Here is a 21651-nt window from a genome sequence, read left to right on the forward strand (position 1 = left end):
TTCTCTTACACAACCCCAGAATGCAAAACAAAACAAAACAAAACAACCCTGCACTGCTCACTGCCACACAGTGAGAGCCCCAACCTCTCCCACCTTCACGTTCTTGTACAAGCTGCTCCCTCCACCAAAATTCTCTCCTGGATCTCCTTTGGTCCAAATGTGACCCACCCTTCAGGGCCTAAGGCAAAAGACACCTCTTCCAGAAGCCTTCCCTGCTCTCCACAATGAGAAGCACTCACTCCTTCCTCTAGATGGCCGTGTTTGGGGGCTGTCTTTGGCAGTGACCAGCTTTCATGCTATAAGATAGTTATTTGAGTGAGGTGTTGGTTGTTGGCTTTTGTACCCTCGGTAGCTAGCATAGTATATACTCAAAAAGACATCTGTTTACTCTCTGAGTAAACAAGCTCTATCTTATTTTCCTTTGTGTCATCCCTAGCTCTCTTTTCTGTCTGCTGTAACCCAACACACACACACACACACACACACACACACACACGGCTGGTACCCATGTTGGTGCTTTGCACGTTTTAGGGCTTGCTTAAAGGTGATGAGTGAATGACCATACTATCTCATTTCCTTGCCTTCATCTTCTCCATCCAACCCATCCGCAGGCAGCCATGCCAACCCCCAGACATGCCCTTTCTGGAAGTTCATGTAAGAGCAGATCAGAGAAGCCTCACCCAAGGGTGAAGAGGTGGGAGAACATGAGCACGGAAGTAGTGGGCACTGGTTCCTCTGAATCTGTCTCCTCAGACCCATCCATTCAGCTCCTACAATGCGCCAGACAGAGTCTCAGGCCATGGCAATAAACCAACTCAGCCATGGCCCTTAGGAGTACCCAGGGGCCAGAGGGGAGGTGTCTAGCCGCTGGTGTGGGCACCACGAATCAAATTTGATAAGACATTCCCCAGCATAAACCCCTCCTGGGGGCTTCCAGGCATTCACAGAGCCACAGGTCTCTCTCTTCCCCAAGTCTAAGGCTCAGGCTAGAACCAGCGTGTGTGTCCCACTCACCCAGCTGGTGCTGGTCCTTGTGACTTTCCTCCTACGGATTTCCCCCCACCTGAAATCCAGTCTCTTGAATGCGTCCCCACTCCAGCACACATCTGTCTGTTAGATGACTCACCCAGCCCCTGTGTCCCTTCTCCCCAGAAGCCTCCATGATCCCCATCCCACCCCAGGCAGAACAGGGCACTTTCTCCACAACCCACCAAATCCTGGGTGTGCACCTCTGGACACACTACACACAGGAAATACTAGCTTATAACGTCTGTTTCTATATCTGTCTTCCTTCTTTGCCCCCCAAACTAGACTGTGTGTCCTTAGGGCAATGATGGTGTCTCATCCTAAGCCTGGCACGGTGCTTGGTACAAAGAAAGCTCGATTATATTTGTTAAATATAAAAGACATGTACATGAGTGCACAAACATCCACGTTTGAGTGCCAAATTAGACCACTTCAGCAGGAAAATGAGAGACGTGCCAGGGCCAGATCCCCAATAGTGAGAAAGTGGTGCCCTCCTTGCCCAGCCTGCTTCTGCTTCTATATCCAGGAACTGGAATTTATATTTTATCATGAGACTGGCACTTCCCCTCTGCTCCTGCCAGCTGGACAAGGCAGCAATGGGCAAAGGGCATGTTATCTGGTCAGGCATCTGGGGAGAACTTGTTCCTCCCTGGTGGGAAACTGTCTGTGTGCCTGCCTTCTCCCAGGGTGGAGGATCAGGGTAGGAGATCCAGAGGGAAGGCGGCGCAGAGGACAGGCTTGGGGATGCCAAGGGTCCCCGAAGGGCCCAACCGCCTTGGCAGGAAGCCAACGACACCCAGATGTGGTGGGTGGTGAACGGGAGGCGGAGAGTCCCTGCCCTGCCTCGGACACTTGGCTGGATGGGTCACTTTCGCAGGATTCCTGCAAATCGCCCAAAGCCAAGGCTCTGGCAAAGAGAGTAGAGGTTGGTTTCCCGCTGGTTTCAGGAGGGGAGGAAGCTTCAGTTTCGGAGAAAGGAAATCCTGCAAAGGGAGCAGAGATTAGAAAGGACCAGAAACCTCAGTGGCACCATCTCACCCACGGTTGCCCACCACCAACGTCTCTGGCAGCTTCTCGACGTCTGTCCCCGCATAGCTGCCTCTCCCTTCAGCGTTCAGGTGATGCAGAGAGGGGAGCCCTGGCTGTGGGGTTCCAGTTCCAAGTCGGCTGGCCACTTTCTGCCCTTGTGCCCCTGAGCGAGTGTCCTTCCCCTCCTCTGGGCCTTTGTTTCCGCATCTGTAAAATGGGGCTAAGGTTGGAGTAGAGGGCCTGTAGAAGCCCTTTCTGCTGGACTTTGCCAGATCCAGTAGTCTCCATACTGCACGCTCCCTCCTCCACGGCCCACTCCCCCCCCCCCAAAGCGCCCCCTCCCCCGCCCCATCTTAACTCCACCCTCACCCAGCAGCCTCGCCCCCCACGCCCGCCGCTAGGGGTCACTGCCTCCCTTTGTCAGCGAGGAGGAGGGCGGCTAGCCCTCTCGCCCTGCGCAGGCGGGAAGGCGGCCGAAGGGGCGCCTCCGGAGCCAGTGGGCCTCCGCAGACCCCCGCCGCCCTCGCTGGGGACCCGCCTCCGCCGGGGGCCGGAAGGGGCGCGCGGTCGGGCCGGGCCGGGCCGGCGCTGGCGGCGCGTCGGGAGCCAGGAGGGGGTTAACGCTGGCCCCTCCCCCTCGGTCTGACATCACGGCGAGAGCGGCTGAGAGGCTGGAGCTCTGCGAGTGAGAGAAAGAGCGAGAGCGGCGAGCGCGGCGCGAGTCGGCGCCCGGGCAGCTGCACATTGTTGCGGATCGCCGGGACCCGGCAGCGCGAGCAGCGGCAGCGGCGGCGGCGGTGCGGGGTGGGTGTGGGGGGACGCGCGGCGCACCCGGCTGGCCCCTCCGCGCTCGGAGCCGCACCGCCCCAGCCGCCGAGCCGCGCGCCCGCCCGCCAGCCGCCTGGGCCCCGAGCCCACCGCGCCGCCCGCCCGCCCGCCGCCCTCGGAGGACGGCCGGCCATGGACGCCTGCAAGTTGGAGCCGAGCGGGAGGGCGTGAGCGCGCCAGGGGCCGGGAGCCCGCGCCGGGCAGCCGGGCGCGCCGGGGGTGGGTCCCTCTCCCCAGCCCCGCTCTGCGTGGAAGAAGAGGGCGGGGACCGGCGCGGGGAGGAGAGCGGAGGAGGAGAAGGGGGCATGACTCGTGCAACTTGCGGCGGGCATCCACCAAGCCTCTGAGCCGCCGGCGGCCCGGGGCCCGGACTGCGGCCGCGCCGATCGCACCCAGCCCACCCCGCCCCGGCCGACGGCTGCGGCTGACCTGGATCCTCGGAGCGCCCGCCGGCCGGCAGCAATCGGCCTTCGTCTTCCGGACTGGTTTCTGGAGCGCGGGGAGCGCTCTCCTCGCGGCCCCTCTCGCCGGACCCCCGGCCCCCGATGGCTCGGATGGGGCTTGCGGGCGGCGCTGGACGCTGGTGGGGACTCGCTCTCGGCTTGACCGCATTCTTCTTCCCAGGTAAGCGCGTTCCGTTTTTGCCTTTTTCTTCCCCACTATCCAGTGCCTTCCCGGGGCTGGGAGCTGGATGGCGGGCACGTCTGGGTTATAGGCAGCGAAAGGAGCCAGAAAAGTTGGGTCACGGCTTAGGTGAGGGGGGTGCGGGTGGCACGGCGGAGAAAGAGAGGATGAGAAGCCCAGCAGCCTGCCCTGCGGGGAAGCGGTTGGATGCACGTCTCTGTGTAGCAAGAAAGCACTTTCTCCGCTCAGTTTTCCACAAAAATAATAATATGTAATAGCGTTCTATTTATTTAATAACCAGCTCTCAGCTCGGGGAGCAGTTTGGAAACACTGTATGTTACATAAATGCAAAATAATCACCGTAATCGCCGTCTCGGGGTATGAGACAACAGCCCCAGGGGGAGGGCGTCAGTCTCGGAGCCCCTGGGCTGTGGGTCTGGAGGGCGGCGGGAAGCTTCGTCTCTGTCCCTGGCCCCTTCGCCTGACGGCTTCGCGCGCTCGGGCCCCCTCCCGCCCCACGCAGCCCCACGCGGGCGCCGAGAGCCCGCTCCTGCGTCAGAGGCAGCTTCTCGCTCACCTGCGGTTCCTCTCCGGGTGGGTGAGGCCCGGGCAGCGCGGGCTCGCAGCCTCCCGGCCTTGCGCGGGCGACTTCGCCTCCGAACTCTGCTCGCAGTTTGGGGGCTCCTCCCGGAGGAAGCGCCGGACTTGGTGCCAGCCAGGTGGCTGCATGACCCACTTTCCCGAGGATGCCCCTCGTGTCCTTCCTCGAGGTGCCGGCGGCCGAGGGGTTAACCCGACGCCCGACACTGGGGTGGCCCGCGCTGGCCCATCTGGGGGGGGGGGGCGGAGGCCAGGACCGGCCGGCGCGTATTGTGCTGGGGAATCAACTGGAAAATGCGTTTAGGAGGCAAATCCGACGAGTCCCCTCGCCTGGGTTTAACCCTTTGTGTCCTGGGGAAGCTGCCTGACTCCCATGGTGGCTGGTGACACCAGCGCCGGGTGGGGGTCGGGGTTCCTCCATCCCTCTGGGAAGAAACCTGAGAGGACCTCCTGCTGGGGCTAGATGGGGTTTCGGTGGGGGAGGGAGGGGGCTTGGCTGGAGCACGTGGTCTGGCCTTAGGGTGGCAGAATCAGGGGTCAGAGTACAGAGAGACCAGCTCCGCGTGGGGGACAATATAGGATCTCCACTGCCTCTGGCAGCAGTCCCTTGGAGATGCCCACGATGCAGCAGACTCCTGGGCTAGTGTGTTACCCCCGGGGTTGCCCAGCTGGCTGCCAGAGTTGCGGAGCTCGTGTGCCCCCGCTGGAAGGCAGGAATCTGGTCTCGTATTCAATTCTGTACCCCTTCTGCCACCAGCTTACTGCCAGGGCTCCACAGATCTCGCCGAGTGGCCGATGGCATCGTAAGCACTTTGTAGAAGCCAGCACAAAGGTTCCCCCACCCCTACAGCCTGTGGGGTGCTGCCTTGCTAGGTGTGTGGGGGTGGGGGCACTGCCCATTTCCAGGGCCCTGACTAGTCCCTTCCGTGGCAGGGTGGTCATAGGGAATTAAGGTCTTCCTCTCACACTGGACCTCCTGGGAAGCCAGCAGGAGCAGAGCTCAGGCCCTGCCTAGGACTCCTCGGGCCCCTGGGGGTTTGGGCTTCTGGGAACCCTTAACTGCATAGTGTCTACACCAGATTCTAGGGAAAGACAGCTTTGGGAGAGTTGTCATTGATCAGGCACACCAGGGGTTAACCTAATTCTGGTCGGACAAAGAGTGGGAAGGTTTGGGGGAAAAGAATGAACTCACCCCCTGCCTCCCCTCCTTTGGTTGTTCTCTTCCCCCAGCTTTGTGATACACCACCGTGGTTAATTCCTTCTTGGAGGGAGCATTGGACGCCTGCCCTGCTCCACCCCGCTCAGGAAGTGGGGCCAGGGAGATGGCACCCTCAACCTGGCTCTAGTGTAGACACTCCCTGTACCAAAAATCCAGATTGAGGGGTAGGAGGCAGACCCAGAACCCCAGCTCAGACAGGCACTTCATAAGCGCACCTTGACTATCATTGTCGTGGCTGGCTGGCATCGGGGCGCCCAGCACTCCTATACCCTTTGCCTGGTCCCTTACAGAGGGAGGCAGGTGGGTGTGATGGTGCCCATCTGACACTTAGATGGAGGCCAGTAGGCCTGCCCACACCCCGCTTTCCACACCCCTGCCAGCTCCCTCCTGAGTGCTTGCTGCATCTCCTCTCTGGGGACTTGCCAGCCTGATGCTCTTTTCTGGGTTCTTTTTAGCTGTGTCAGGGAGCACAGACCAGAGGACCCCTCTGGGGGAAAGCAGGTGAGGGCAGCCCCCAGTGTGAATGATGGCCCCCTGGCTAAAACACACACACACACACACACACACACACACCCCACTCCCAATCTGCTATTGACGTGTAAACACAGAATTATGTTTTTACAACACAGACTTTACTCCCAGGCTGGGCAGTGAAGTCCCATGAGCTTCTGAGATAACAGTCTGTGGTTCCTACAGGTTAACTCCCAGGAGAGGGCCAGGGGGACTCTGGGCTGCACCCTAAAGAGGGCCAGGAGAAGCCCCAGGGAGGAGGCAGAGAACCTGCCTTTGAAGCAGGTGCGCAGAGCTGGTGTCCCACCTACACCACACCCTCCCTAATTGGCTTCCCCAAACCTTTTGTCTAGAAAGGGAACACACACCCCAGGTGTCAGGCACACCCTCAGAAGACCTGTCCTGCTGCTGCGCCTGCCACACACCCCTTCTCTGCAGTCTGTGCAGAGCTCCCAGAAGGTTGTTTCCTTCGAAACTCGGAGTGTCAGAGCTGCTGGGCTCTTTCCCTCTCTCCCCATTCCTCACAGACAGCCCTGTACTCCGGCTTGCTGGGCTGGACACTGTGGCCAAACCCATTCTGCTGTCCTGGGGGTTATTGCATGTGTGACAGCAGTCCCTGGGCCGCTGTGCCATGGAGAGTGTCTCGGAATCAGCTTCTGAGCTGGAGAGGCACAGCTGGAGGACAGAAGACAGTGCAGAGCCTGGGCCCCGCAGCCCTGGCAGAGCAGCTGAGAAGGCATCTCTGAGCCTGAATACCTGTGGCTCTGGGGGGCCGGGGGGGCAGCCCCTTGTGGTCCATTGCTGGCCAAAAGCATGGTATTAGTTCCCGTCTCTGCCGCCCAGCTTTGCACAATGAATCTACCTCGTTGGCCACTTCTTGACCCAGGCCCCTGTTGAACACTGCCAGGATGGTGACATCAGCCCGCAGAACCCCAGTGCTAACGGCTGAGCCAGTGGGCCAGGGCAAGGGGTGGGGGGTCCGGGCAGAGGGTCTGCCCCGGCCGCCGTGTCTGCTGTACTGCCATTGTTTAGCAGCTGACTGATGTTCATTGTTCAGCACAAACAGAAAGCACCCAAGGGAGGTGTGAATATACCTTCGATTTTCCTGATTGTATCTTTCCTGGTGAACCTGGCACCTTGAATGGCTCCTACCTGGGGCAGAGACAGACAGAGAGGGGGCCTGTGTATTCACCTGTTTTCCTGTTGTTGTGTTGTCTGCTTGGATTTTTTTTTTTTTTAACTTTGCATGTTGGCCTGGGTGCCGGGCTGGGATGGCCCCTAGCTAGCTGTGGGACTTAGGCTATAATGGTGCCAACAGTCTGCATGTTGTCTCGCCGTCAGTGTCGAGTGGGTACACGCACATGCGTGTGCAAGGCTTTGTGTGCTTGTGTTGGTGATTTACAATGCTTTGTGCCCGTGCAGACCCACAGATGGGTTCGAGGGCAAGGAGATATTTTTCACCAATATTGTGTGGATCACCTGGGGACTGGGGCCATAAATAGACATCAGGTGGATATTCACATGTAACTGATTACTTACATCTTTCCAACTTGGATTTTGTGAGTGGCTCTGTGCCTTGACAATAACCTGTGTCGTTGTCAGAGTGCCCAAGAGGTGATTTTGGGAAGAGACCTAGGATTTGTCCTCAGCCAGCTCCTTCCTAGATGGGCCATCACGTCCTTTGTGGGGTGAGCAGCCTCTACACTGGATGCTGTTCCTATTCTGTCCTTGGTTTTAGAAAGGTCCTTTTAGGACCTCCGCATGCTCACAGGGAGAGGCTCCCATGGAGAGACTTTGCTCTCTTGTCTCCCTGGCAGATAGCATCCAGAACCTGCTGCTCTCTGGGGCCTGGCTTGTCCCCCAGCTTCTGGAGATCCCTGCAAGGCTGGGAGGGTCCCTGGGAGATAGGTTTTTCAGCTACTGATTTGGCACCTTTGCTTCCAGTATGAATACTTGGGGAGCAAGGGGATCATCTGGTGGGGAAAGGTGGCATACTCTGAGCATTTGAAAAGGGGCATGAGAGTGGGCTTTGGTCTTCCATAAATCACCCTGCAGAACCATATGTGTGCCTAGGTCAGCAACATACATGTGCCTGGAGACACCCTGATTTGTGCAGCAGAACTCAGGAGCCCCCTTAGTGGAAGTCAAAGAGGGCTCAATCTGGGAGCCTGGGACCCTGTGCCCCAGGTCGGCTGGCAGTTGCTTCTCCCCTGTGATGCCCACCCCTCTCCATAGAGACCAAGTCTTCCAGCCAGCAGCAGATGTGCTGGCTGGGGCAGGAGGTAACTTAAGATCTGAGCAGGGATCACCTTGCAGAGGGAATGCCCCAAGTTGGAGATAACACCCTTTAGTCCAGTTAACCCTTGAAGCTCTGGAGTGTATGTGCTGACTTGGAGGTGGGGAGAGGGAAGAGATAGATGGAAAGAAAATGCGTCAAGCCTAACATCTTGACCCTTTTCCCTAGGAGAGGCAAACTTAGGGCAACAGGAGAGACCCAATAAGGACACAGAGAAAGTCTTCCTGTGGCAGGCTGTAGGCTCTTTAGGGCAATGGATAATCCCAAGGTTTATTCTTGGATAGGGAAGGGGGGCAGTGTTACGTATTCTCAGGAGCTCACGGGATCTGTGTCTTTCATGGTCTCTAGGGCAAGACAAAAGCAGTGATCCCAGGCCCTAGTCAAGAGAGAATGGCAGACGGCTTGCTTCCTCTCCCCATGGCCTGGAGAGTGCCCCATCTCTGCCGCCCAGCAAAGTGCAGTGGGTGGGCTGGGTTTGAATCCCAGCTCCACGAATTGCTAGCTGAGTAGACACGCTTAAGTTTACTTCATAGGCCTCAGTTTTCCGCATCTGTACAGTGGGTTTCTGTGAGTACAGCAGAAGATTAGATTGACAGTAATGGATGAAAAGTGCTGAGTGCATTGCCAGGCGTGTGATAAACGGGCAGCAAAATGGTGGCTGCTCCCACTCTCTGTCCCTCCGCAAGGTCCCGACCCCCTCTGCATCTGCCAGTGGGGCAGTGCCACCTCTGTGCTCCCCTGGAAGAGCCACTCCACTGCCTGCCCGGTGCTGACCTCACTGCCCCACCTGGAAACAATGGTGGGGGCTGCAGTTTCCCTGGGGGCTTAGGTGGCCTGGTGGGCTCCAGGCACCTGCATGAGCCCAACCCTGGTGGTCATGGACTCAGGCACACGCGCATCAGGTGCCGTGTAGGCTTCGTTCTGCTGCACGTCTCCAGGGGTCCCGCTGGGCACCTCCCTCACTCCCTGGCTATGGCCCAGTGAGGCTCTGTTGCCCATCTGGAGCTCTGCCTTTGGTAGAAGCCAGGGTGGCAGAGAGGGCCGGGGACTCAGCCCCTGCCTTCCTTCAAAATCCCGCATTTGGGGAGAGGGCGGGCCCCTGGGCCCTCTCTCCAGCAGGCCACTCCTCTGGCAGGAGGGCACAGCTGGATCGAGAATCACTCCTGGCGTCCCCCACTTCCCACTGGCAGAAAAGCCCCTTCCAGTTTCTCCCATTGCAGATGGGGTCCTTTTACCTCTCATAATAAAAATGTGGCCCTCTAGACAGCTCATGGTTCCAGTGGATCCTCCTAGTAACCCCACGTGAAAGGTATCCCTGGGCCTTTCCATTTTACAGATGAGGAAAGTGAGTCAGTGTAGTAATTTGCTGACGAGCTCAAGCCAGTGTGGCCACGTTAGGAGCCGGGTCTTGGACTCCCAGGCCAGGAGATGAGGGAGCTGAAACAGGCTGCGTGGGCACACAGCAGAGGTTGAACCGGGCCACGATAGAACAGGTCCAGTGAGATGGTCATGTACTTCACCAGCCGCCACCGCTCTCCCCCTATAACAAGCCATAGCTCCCTAGGGAAGTGAGGGTTAAGAGAGGATGTAGGTCAGAGGGTGGCCCAGCCGGAGCTGACCATGGAGCCAAGGTCAGCACACAGTACCCGATGCCTAGCAATTGTACAACTGGGGGAGGGCTGGGGATGTGGGGGAGGGAAGGGTGTCCTTCTGGAAGCTAGAGCATCACGCCCTGGAGATCTGGCCTGAGCCATGGGTAGGGCCCTGAGATCTGAGCATGGAGCCTGAGGGAGGACAGAGAGCGAGGGAGGGTAGAGAGCAGTGCTCAGAGAGCTTGTGGACAGGCCACAAGAGAGGAGAAGGGGCTGAGATCTGGCAGGCAGAGCCGATTCCCTCTGTTGGGCCACTCCCCACCCAGCTCTGGTCCTCACAGACCCCAGTTTCATTCCCAGTTTATGAGGAGTCTCATTACCAAGCCACAGACAATAAAACCCGCCCGGCCACTCTGGCCAGGATCTCATTAGAGGACATTAGTTCCGCTGGCGGGTAGCTCCGCTGGGACACGGCTGCAGGCGTGGCCCAGGAAGCAAAACAGGCCAGTGGCCGTGGGCACACGAATGTCCCATTGGGAGTTTGAGTTCGATCTATGGGCTTAAGAGGAAGGCCTCCTACACTGTGTGTTCCCCCAAGTTGGAAACACTCCTTCCCGCCCCCTTGAGCCCCCCAATTCTATCGCTTGCCTGAAGGGGAGAAGGACACAGCTCCCACACCCCGGGGCTGTCTCTAGGAGTGTGCTTTGTCTGGCCGGAGCTGGCCGAGAAGCTCAGCAAACCACGTTCTGGGGAACAGGGCCTCTGGAGGGCAGGAGACAGCAGCCCACCCTCACCCCTAGGTCTAAGAGACACGTACTAGCTGCAAAGATGGAGTCTGGATTCCTCCCAGCCACCTTGGCCTGAATCCTGACCCATCCTTCTGCCCAGAAGGTGGGGGCGGAAGCCTGGGGACCCCACAGTGGAAACATCTTTCTTTCCCTAAAGATGCACTTGGCAGGGACTTGCTGGTCTCACGTCCCTCCCGGAGGTGGAGTAACTTGCCCACGGTGACTGTGATGGAGTTGTGGCTGCCCCCTTGGGATTCTCCCCACCAAAGACGGAATTATTTCTTGCCTAGCAGGAATTTTCTTGCCTGTCCCTGTTGACAGCCCCTCTCCTCTCTTGTGTGCCCCTCTCCCTCCTGCTTTATCTGGATCTCTCTTTCCCCTGCAATTTTGCATATGGGCCAGTCACCAGAATACCACCAGGGCTCAGTCACTGTGAAAAACAAGACCAGAGCAAAGGGAAGCCTGCACCGTCTCGGTAGCTCAGTCTTGTGGAGGAAAGTGAGGAAAGAACTGGTTCTTCGGGCACACGAGCTCACTTGTGCGCTCCCATGGAGGGTCACGCAGGCCAGCCCACGCTTTGGCTCATGAGCTGGTGTACCCGCCAAGTGAGTCAGCGGAGATAGGAGGGCTGGTCCGTTTGGGCAGACGAGAGTCAGCCTGGCTCTGGAGGCAAGGGGAGTGGAGACCTGCGTGGGCTCCTAGAGCTCCCCAGGAAGGCCCCAGTCTACCGCTGGTCTGGGGTGCAGGCCCCAAGTGGGACTGGTGAGGCTGCCTCCTGTGTGCTCCATTCTCTGGACCCTGAGCAGCACCCCAAGCACCCCCTCCCTCAGTCCTGGCTTGCAGGCAATTGCCGTCAGCTGCCAGGACAGAGGAAGTTCGAGAAGGTGCCTCAGAGCCAAGCCAGCCTTGCCACCACTTGATGTGGGCCCCACCTCGAGAAGGACTGCTTGCAACGCCCTTGCTCCTGGGACTCTAGCAGCAGCCCCTGACTCCCAGCTTGTGTCTGCCCACACGGCTTCCTGGACCGATGCACCTGAAGCACACGTGAGAAAGACACTCACAGGCACGGGAGCATCTGTCAGCTGCCCCCTGCCTGACATGTCTCGCTGCCCTTGCCCGCATGCCAGGCCCACCCAGCCGCATACCCCTGTATGCGTGCCCCTGTTCACCCGCCTTCCTTGTCTAAATACTGACATGAGAGCCACTTCTGTCACGGAGCCTTCTGACGACACCCACCCCCCTCCAGCTGGGGATGACCTCTCCCATCCCAAAGCCCCCTCGCAGCTCATCCATGCCACCCCGTGCCATTAACCACTCCACATCTTGTTATATGGTTATCCGGACCCGGGGTTTCTCTTCTCCCCGAGACTGAGCGCTCCGAAGGGACAAGGTACGTTACTGATGGATGTCTGTATCCCCAGGGCTAGGACAGGTTTGGCCACATCAGGGCCTGCTAGTAGATGCCAGCTGGATACATGGTGGGTCGCTTGGACAGCCGATGACAATGATAGTAATTACGAACTTCCGTTGAGAGTGCTTTGGGGAGGCAGACACTATAGTAAACTTCTTACATGTGATAACAATGTTCCTAACAACTCATGTCAAAGATACTTCTGTTCTCCCTTTTACTTTACACGTGGAAAAATGAGACCCCGCAGAGGTTAGGTAGCCTGCCCATAATCACACAAGTGACTTACTAACTAGTAAGTGGCAGAGCCAAGAAGTCGGGCCCCATGTCCATGATCAGACCACTTAGCTAAGCAGCCTCTCTTGGATGGACCGGTGATGGAGAGAGACAGCTTGCCAAGGCTGGAGTAGCACAGGACCCTGTGTCCAGAATGCCCACCTCCCCTGCATATTGCTTACACCCCTGTTGCCTTTGATGGTGCAGGGGAAAGCTGCTGGGAGTTAGCAGTGCTTATCGCCAGAGTCTCTGTAGCCATTCAGTGCTGTGTCCTTCCGCTGACTTACAGGTTCTAGGAGCACAATCATTACACTCCTGGTAGGTCCCACTGCTGTCACTGTTATGTCTTGGGGTATTGATGTGGCTGGGCTGGAGAGAAATGTCTCTATATCATCACTCTCTCGTCCCCTGAGCTTGGGGGCATCACTGATGCCACGTGGGGGCCTCCTCCCACGCTTCCCCATGAGACTAGGGCCAGGGGTAATAATAGCTTCTCTCAAAGAAGCCTCCGGGAACTACCCCCAGCCGGTGTTCCCAGGCTGGCCCTGGGTTCTGGGTGGGTCCACAGCTCAGCAAGCTGATCCTGTGTCAGCCTATATCCTAAGCTTCTGGAAGGTTCTGGTCTCCCCTGCCCTCACCCAGAGATTCCCAAAAGATGGCAAGGGAGGGGCCCCTATCTGGGGAGGTGGGGAGGATTTAGGATGCTCAGCTGTACTGGCTGCTTTGATCCCCTGGGATGAAAGGCCTGGTGCTTCCTCTGCCCCAGGCAGGTTCAGAGCAGGGGCTGGGGATAGAGGCACAGCAGACACACAGCCTAGGAAACTGTCCCAGGGAAGAGGGCCCTGGGAGCAGAAAGATCAAGATGCTTCCAAGGGTCGTGGCAGAGGACTGGGTGACCTCCAGATAGCTCACAGGCAGATTGTCCTTTCGACGGTGTCCCAGGGCCAATGCTGCCCTCAGCACACCCTGACCCCTGCAGGCCACCACGTGGGCTTAGGCCTCACAGACTTGCTTAATTAGGAAGGTAACTGGGCTGCAAAACAGTCAGCTGATACGTTTCGACGCCAAAAAGAAATTCCTCCTAGACCCTCTGCTGTTCTAGATTACCCATGCTCCGTTAGCTTGAATTATGGCAGAGCCTCTGCAGCCCAGACACAGGCCAGAGCTTGGCGACTGGCTCCTGAGTCTGCCCTGTGCCCAGGAAGGGCTTGGAAGCAAGGGTAGGATGGAGCCCTGAAGACCCATCAGACCCCTGTGCAAACCTACGAAGTACATGTCCCCGCAGAGGCCCTACAGAGGCCCACCTTTGCCTCTTCCCTACCCTGGCAGTCAGGCGTCCTTCGAGAGTCTTGAGTCAATGGCAGAAGCCTTCTGCAGTGGCTCCTGGGTAAAAATTGGAGCGGAGGCAGGGCCAGGCTTCCCCCGAGTGTAAATAAGATCAGAGCAGAGCAGCCGCAGTGCACTGGATTATTTTATTATGATGGCCCACCTCCCCCGCCCCCCGAACTGTCCTCCTCTCATTGGCCTAGATAGCTACATCTCTCAGAATGATGGATGGGCCTCCTCTCCCTTCCCAGGCAGGGTGGCCAGCCCTGCTGCCGAGACACCCTCCTACCCTGCCCCTTCCCAGATTTATTCCCTGTTGTTTATGGTGCCCGGAGAGTAATCAGTGTCCTGGACCGGCTGAGCACTCTGATTATCTCTGCTCGATTGATGGATGGGTCTTTGGGGAACTTAGGCAATGGTCCCCTGCCTGCTCCTGCCCACCCAGCACCCTTCCCAACCTGAGTCACCTCCTGGGAATCAGAGGAGGGGCCTCCCTGCCTGTCCTGGGGGTGCGGGGGCGATGGGGGAGGGAGCCCACGGCACCCCTCCCTGGCACTACAGCTGGGGCGGTAACAGGGGAAGGGTCTCCGTGGCTCCCCCTTCCCTCCAGGGAGCCTGGAGCAGAGGCCCACAGGGCCACCAGGCAGCTTGCCTGGGGACCAGTGCCCCCGCTCTGCCCAGGAAATGGCTCGATTCCACTCTCCCATCCTCAGTCCATCCCTCCTACCCCCTGGCACTTGTGTACACAGCTCAAGCCGTAATGATAATTTGTGCTGCTTTATGTGTTTCTTTACAAGTGTTTTTATGTCCTCTGTGTGTGTATGAGAGAGGTTTATGGTGTGTGTGTGTGTGCGCATGCGAGAGCACACGTGAGGTCGGTCACGTGCTGTGTGTGTGTGTGTGTGTGTGTGTGTGTGTGTTTGCTCCTGATTAGACCCCGATTGCCATCTTTCCCCCCACGGAGGTTGGGGGCTCTCCCCCAGTTGCAGGGGAGGGGCAGAGCCTAGATACTGGGGGGCGGGAGCAGGAAGTGGAGGTAAAGAGGCAGGCAAAGACCACGACTGTCCCTGGCAGGGTCTGCACTGCCCCCCGCCGCCAGTTAGAGAATGCAGAAGGTCAATCTCAGATCATTGTTTTGTCTGTAGGATCCCAAACAACGGGTTGGACTCTTCTCCCCGGCATATTGAACCCCCGTTTGTTGGGGGTGCCGAGTGGTCTCCGTCTTGTACTACTTACATAGACCCACATGCGGGTCTGTGTCTTGCCTTCTCTGAACTTGAGTTCCTGCCCCTGGAAGGTGGGCCTGCGGTGATGAGCGTGGTGCCTGGCACAGTCAGTCTTCGCACCACCTGGGTATTAGTGGCTGCTGCTTGCCCAGGGAGCCCACATCTAGGGGAAGGTGGGTTCCCCGGGGCTGGGACGCCTGCCCCAGCACACTGCAGGGGCCCTCGGCTGGGTTTTTTGCCACCTGGGCAGGGTACATCACCCACGCAGGCCCCTGGGCTCCTGGAAAATCACCCCCACCTCCAGATGGTCCCGGACGATGCCCGCTGGTGGCTCTTTGGAGCTATCCTGTGCTCCCTTCCTTAAGAGTAGTTGAAAGCAAGAGTTATGTGCCCTCAGCCAGGGAACCCCATGTGCAGGCTTCTGGCTGCCCAACATGCTGGGTACCTGCACTTGGGGGAATCCCTCTGCCCTGGGTGTGTGGCAGAAGGGGGGACACGTCCATTCCTGCATTCCCTCAACAGTGTGGGCACTAGTGCCTCCCGTGGGCCCTGCACTGAGCGGGGAGCAGGGAGTGAGCACTGAGCTTAACTTTGGCCCTCCTGGAGCCCCCAGTCCCACAGGGGAGGGATGGAATCTGCCCTCTGGCCTCACACACAGCAGGTGACATCCGAGGGTGGCCTGGCTGGGAGATGGGAAGAGGGAGCTGGGGCCTTGTGGGCTAATGCCCAGGTAAACCTATCACTCTTCCTAAGCCTTCCCTGTTCGGCTCTGAAGGCACAGGTGTGACGGGGTACGGGCCTGGCTTCTCCTGCGCCCTTAAAGGCGGGCTCTGCTTCTGAGCCCCTTTGTTTCCCTCCCGCCCCCAGATCTGGGAAGAGCCTCCCAGCTGGGCTATCAGCTGAGGGTAACCCCGCTCCCTGCAGGGGAAAGCAGGAGAGGATAGACAGGGGAAGTCAGGAGAATCCTGGCCCTGAAAGGAAAATGGATAATGAAACACCCATTCACTTAAAACCCCCTCGACCCCATCCCCACCGGTTGGTTGAACATCCAGCTTCAGCATGAATACCCCCGATGACAGGAGACTCAGCACCCTGCACAGAAGCCCTGTCAGCTCTGAGTGCCCCGGATTCTTCTCTGCATGCCCATAGTCCCAACCCCCGCCCCCCCTCCCCTGCCCTGACTCCTATCTCTGCCTCCTTTGGGCTTGTGGGGAGCACATCTGATCTGGTGCATGGTGTCCTTCCGGCGGTTACAGAGGGTCCCCCACTCTCGGTCTTCTCTCCCCTGGGTGCTTTTGGCCAACTCTGACCCACCGTGCCGTCTTAAGCGCTCTCCATGGAACCAGGTGGTTGAGATCTCCAGCAGCGGATGTGGGGCCCCAAGTGGGGGCTGCTGTGCCCCCGGGGGTTTGGCCTGGGATCCTGCAGCAGCCACTGCAACCATCCAGGGACCGGGGAGGAGGCAGAGCCGGCTGGCCGCCCTCGTGCTTTCCCACCTCCCCCTCACCCCTGTTTTCCTTTGGATTAACAATAAATTGCAGTGAAAGATCCGCTTATCTCCAGTGGGAATTAAGGAATTAAGTTGGTGATGGGGAGAGAAGGGCCTGAGAAAGGGAGCATATTGCCCAGATTCCGGGCACAGAGAGGACAGCGGGGAGGGGGTGAGGAGCTGGACCCTCTGCCTGCCTTCTCTTCACCCTGGAGACAGCGGGAGCAGCCCCTCCTCCTCCCAGCAGCCTGTGCCCTCATGGAGACAGGCGGGGTCCCCCATGGGAGGCAGCGCACCACAGGGATGCCCATGTGGCGTGACCTCCTGGCAGCCTCTCCTGTCGCCCATTATTTCACGACATGGGACAGCAGTTACGTGGCAAGTCGCGGCACTAGGAGGGCAAGCCAGGGCATGTGGCAGGGTGAGGCACCCCACCGTCCCACCTGTGGTACAGACGCTGTGATGCCGTCTGCCATCCTGCGGGCACCTCGCCCGCACCAAAGTCACCCCGGGGCCACAGACCACTATGACCCACCCACTCTGCTTCTCAGATGAGGCTGACTTAGCCATGGATTCCCTTGGCCATTGCTTAAAGGAGTCATTTGCTCCTGCAGAGTCTGGGCTTCTCTTTATCCTAAAGTTAACCCCAAAAGCCTCCTTCTGGAGCCCCAACATGCCTCTCCCCTACTCAGCTCCAGAGCCTCTTCTCCCACGTCCCCCAGGCTTGCCACCCTCCCCACCCTCCCCATCATCAGACCCCCCCCCCCAACAGAAGCTTTGGTAGCAGGCCCCCTTGCCAAACCTTGAGGCTAAACTGGGAGATCTAAGGGGCGGAGCTACCCTCCAGAGGGTAGGGTGGGCATGGGGGCTGGGATTGGAAGTGAGGAGGGCACGGATCCCAAGGACGAGGCTGCCTTCGGGTCATCCAGACCTAGCCCAAGTCCGGTTTCCGTCACTGTGGCCCCAGGCGGCGCCAGCACCCTCGGTGGGGCTGGGAGTAGGGGTTGACATTCCCCAGCCACAGCCACTGGGTGGGTCACTGGAAGATAAAGAGCAAGGCCAAGCTGGAGAGATAGTCTCTGGGGGGAGGGAGGGGCGGGGTGCGGAGTTCTAGGATGCTTGGGATTTGACACGGAAGGGGTGAAGCCAGAAATGGGGCTCTCAAGTCCAAGAGTCTAGCTGGTTAATAATTAGTAGCTCTGGTTAATCATTGGTGGGTTTTCCCCCAATTTCAGCTCCCCCTCCCCCACCCACACCCTGGCCCTGGGCAGCCCCCTCCCCCAGCTGGTTTCTGGCCTCAGGAGCAAGCGAGTGTGGCATTTAATCTTCAAGAGAGATTAGTGGCCTGCTTTAGCCGGCTTCCCCCCACAGGCTCTTTGGACGCCCCTGGATGTTTCCGGCTGGAAGGGCAGGCCCTGCCGCCGACCACCCCAGAAGTCCCCTCCAGCTGCTCTCCTGGGTGGCGCCACTGACCCCTCCTGACTCACTTGGCAGACCTTGCTGCTGGCCAGCTTGGTCGCGGGGTGACCCTGTGGGGAAGGCCTCCCTCATCCTTGAGGTGAGGTCAGCAAGTCAACAGATGCTATCTGCACATGCCAGGTACTGTCGGGGGCGGGGGGGGGGGGAGTACTTTAAGCAGCTCAAACTAAGGCGAAAGGCTTTATTCTGAGGCTCGTGTGCCTTAGGGGGGCACTTGAAGACCAGGTCACTCCCCAAATGGAAGCGGGATCGGCCGTGCAGGGGTGAGGAGGAGAGGGAGGCCGTGTGCCCTTGAGATGGGGTATTTGGGTGGCATTTTCACCTCTAACTGCTAGAAACTGTACTCTTGGGTTTTGCAGGCTTCCGTGCCTCTCCTTCGGGGTCCTGGGCGCTGCCCCACCCTGACGGCTACCGGAACAGCTCCTTCTAGACCTGTTTCTCTAAATTGAGTGGTCAGGGAATAGGGAGGTGGGAAAGGAGGCAAGGTCAAAGCCAGAGCCCTGGCGAGCCTCTCCTGCCTGTTTAAATCCTTCCCACGAGCTTGTAGTGATGCACCGTGGTACCCCAAACAGGTGTCCTCCTGACTGGCTGGACTGATGTGCAGAGCAGTTCGAGAATTTTCCAAGCAGTTCAAGCATGCACAGGGCTGTGAAGGGGCCACCAAGCCCTAACCTGGGAGAGGCTGCCCTGGGGAAGTGACCTTGAGGCTGGGACGGTCAGCATGGGTGTCTGAGCGGGAATAACTGAAATGGCAGAGGAGAGTGAGTGGGCCAGCCTGGGGAAGGCCATACAGGGGTGCCCACGGAAGAGCAGATGGGGAATGGGGGCCTGTGGCCATGTGAGGGCCTGGGAAGGGCCTGTGGAGGGTTTTGGACTTACGCAAACAATCCCCCAGTCTGTTCTGTCTGATTTCGGCCTGACCGGCACCCCAGGCCGGCTTTCCTGATGGAATCCAAATTCTCCCATTTACTAGAGCTGGGACTCCTCCTTCATCCCCGATATCTGGATTGTCATCAGTTCCTAGTGGTTTCATTTCTGCAGGACACCTCCCCAGTCCCAGGACCCGAACCCTCAGAGACATCCTGGGGGCTTCTCCCTGTTCCTGTGCCGCCTGCCCACCCCCGCTCTGTCTGAAGCTCTCGCAGGCTGCTGGCTTAAGGACAGGCTCTGTGGTCTACGCCGGGTGTCTCTACCCCAGCCAGCACCACTGACATTTGGGGCCAGATCATTCTTCTTTATGTGGGGCTATAGGTATGCTGTGGGGTGTTTGGCCTCCACCCAGTAGATCCCAGCAGCGTCCTCCCCCACCTCCCCCGTGTGACAATAAAAAATGTCTTCAGACATTGCTTAGTGTCCCCTGGGAGGCAGAGTTACCCCAGTTGAGAACCACTGATCTAGGGTCTCACTGTAGCAACCTACTGTGCTGTCTAGTACTTTCTCTCCTCCCCTCGCCCCAGACGCACAGCTCTTTGAAGGAGAGACCTCAGTCTTATGATCTCTGCAGGCTCTCACTCAGTGCCTTGTACACAGTAGGCGCTCCATAAATGCACAGTAAACTGATGGGAGCTGGCCGGCTTCCCTCCTTCTCAGCCCCTAGCAAGCTATGAGCTTTCTTCTTCTGCACACCTCTCTGGGTTCTTGGCACTCTGTGTAACCCCCGTAGCCAAGATGTGCAAACTTCTGACGCTTCCCTTTCTCCTGACACCTCCTGTACCCACCTCATGGTGTTTGCAGCAAACAAAAGCATCTTTTCTCCTGGAGTTAACATTTACTAGGTATCTCTTATGCATCAAGCCCTAGGAACCAGGTTGGGGGGGGGGGGTTCGGTGGCTGCGAGTGTGAAGTTGTGCACGGGTGTGTGTTTTCCTCAGGCAGGTGTGTGTACTTGGCAAGCCTCCATGCATGGCAGCCAGACCCCGCTCCCAAGGGGCTCGTGCCCTGCGCACGCTGCTTCCCACCTTTCCTCCTTTGTTCCCGCTGTCCCTCTGCTTGGTGGGGGCCCTGCCTCATGGCCTGGCCAGCTTCCTCTCGTCCTTCAAGACCCTTCTCTAATCCCCTGCCCCAAATTCATCATTTCCTCCCCGGTATTTCCATGGCACTCGGCGAGCCTTCGCGCCATAGCACAGAGATTGTGCTACTAGTTACTGTGCCCTGTGTCCTTGAGCCTGGAACCGCATGGTGTGTGTGTGTGTGTTTCTAATTCCTACTTTCTTAATGCATGTTTATGAAATAAATGGAAATAAATTGCTTACTCTGTTTTCCAAAGCATTTTCTTTGTACTGTTCTAAGAGTGTTCATGGCTGGTTCATGGCTTTGCCTCACTTTCCGCACATGCCTTCAGTGTGCTTCCAAGCCTGCGAAGGGGCACATATGTATGTGTGTATACACGGACACACGATTGTGTTGCACAAGTGTGTTTGTGTGTACACATACGCATGCATGTGTCTCTCTTCCAGTGTTCCTGTAGATTTAAACGTGTGTCCCCCAGCACTGCCCCTCTCTATGATGGTGTGCCCTCAACTTGCGGTCCTCCCCTGCACCTTTGAGAAGGGGTAAGGACAGAGGGGACGGGGTGGTGACTCTCCTCTGGGCAGCTTTCTCAACCCACCTCCCGGAATGTCCTTCTGACTGCAGCCCCTGGTCTGCCGGAGGGGACCAGGGGCTTCCTGTTCATCGTGGGGTGGACCGGGGTGGGCGGGCTGGGTTTGGGGCCAGAGCCCTCCGTGGCCTCGTCACCTCACACCCCCTTCTCGATCCATCTCTGCCCTGTTTAATTGGAATTTGACTAGTGGAGACCATCTGTTCTATTCCGCCTGTTTCCATGACAACCAAGTGGCTTGAGACTGAGGTTTGTGGTGAGAGAAGTGGCCTGGGGGATGCTGGGAAAAATCAGTGAGGTCCTCCCCCTCCAACCTGCTCTGCCTCGCCTTCTCCTCTCCGCCCTGCCCTGGGGCCCAAGCCCAGAGGAAGAATAAAGCTCTCTGTTGCCCACTAGGGAGTCGGGAGCCCCGGTATCACCCTCCTGCTCTCTCAGGCTGCTTTGGGCTTCCTCCAGCTTTCATTCATAAGCACCGGCTACCTGTGTAGACTGGGGAGCTGGCCCTACCCTCTGGCCACCCCGAGACTGGAAGGGGAATCAGGGGACATCAGAGCCTGTGGTGTTTGCTTGTACTTTCAAGCCTCCGTCTCCCCTGCCTCCAGACCTCTTCCTCACCCCATCCGGGCATCTCAAAATCTCCTTCAACTGGGGGCCACACATGCACATGCACACACACACACACACACACACACACATACCATGGTACAAGCCTCAGAAATTTCAACCCACTTTAATGGCTGATGCATCTCCCCTCCCCATCCAGGTGTTGGGGAACCTCAGTCCCCAGACCTTCCAGGCGACAGGGCTTTGAGAATGGAGCCCTTGGGAATGAGTGGTCCCTCACAGCCCTGCTGTGGACACTCAGGACCAGCCCCCACCCCCACCCTCCCCCCCGCCCCACATGTCAGGCACATCGAAGAGCTCGGAATCCAGCAGAAAAACGTGGGGGGCCCTTCCGTGGGACCGTCTCAGACGTGCAGGAGCTCAGATAGGGCTTCACACACTGGGATGTGAGCAAGCCTCTTTCCCTCCTATTTCTGGACACTTCTGTTTTCATGGTGTTATTTTCTGCCCTAATTTTCCCATCTATGGCAAAGCCTCTTCCCTGCCTGCTCTATTACCAGGGGATCTGCCTGTCTTCAGAAATAAGTGGCATGCCTTGGTCAGGTGACCTGTCTGTTGGTCAGGTCCCAGGAACAAGGTGCCAGCCACGCCTCTTGCCCATGGGAGTGAGGGAGCAGCCCCCCGTGGGGCGGTGGTCCCAGGATCTCTCCCCTGGGCTCCAGCCCAGCAGGATCCCTCCTGACCAAGGGAGGGAGGAATTCGACAGGCAGTA

At 58.3% G+C, this 21651-nt stretch overlaps 1 protein-coding gene across 1 annotated transcript in view; it reads left to right on the top strand.

Moving 5' to 3' along the window:
* Positions 1-3065: 3065 nt before the first annotated feature.
* Positions 3066-21651, top strand: part of NECTIN1 (nectin cell adhesion molecule 1) — a 60446-nt gene continuing 41860 nt past the window's right edge. Inside the window, exon 1 of the mRNA XM_004750060.3 lies at positions 3066-3507. Coding sequence (XP_004750117.1) covers positions 3429-3507 — 79 coding nt within the window. The 5' untranslated portion in view covers positions 3066-3428. The remainder of the gene's footprint in view (positions 3508-21651) is intronic.

Source organism: Mustela putorius, unplaced genomic scaffold (genome assembly GCF_011764305.1).
Source record: "Mustela putorius furo isolate JIRA1106 unplaced genomic scaffold, ASM1176430v1.1 tig00000460_pilon_pilon_pilon, whole genome shotgun sequence".
In the NCBI taxonomy this organism is placed as follows: domain Eukaryota; kingdom Metazoa; phylum Chordata; class Mammalia; order Carnivora; family Mustelidae; genus Mustela; species Mustela putorius.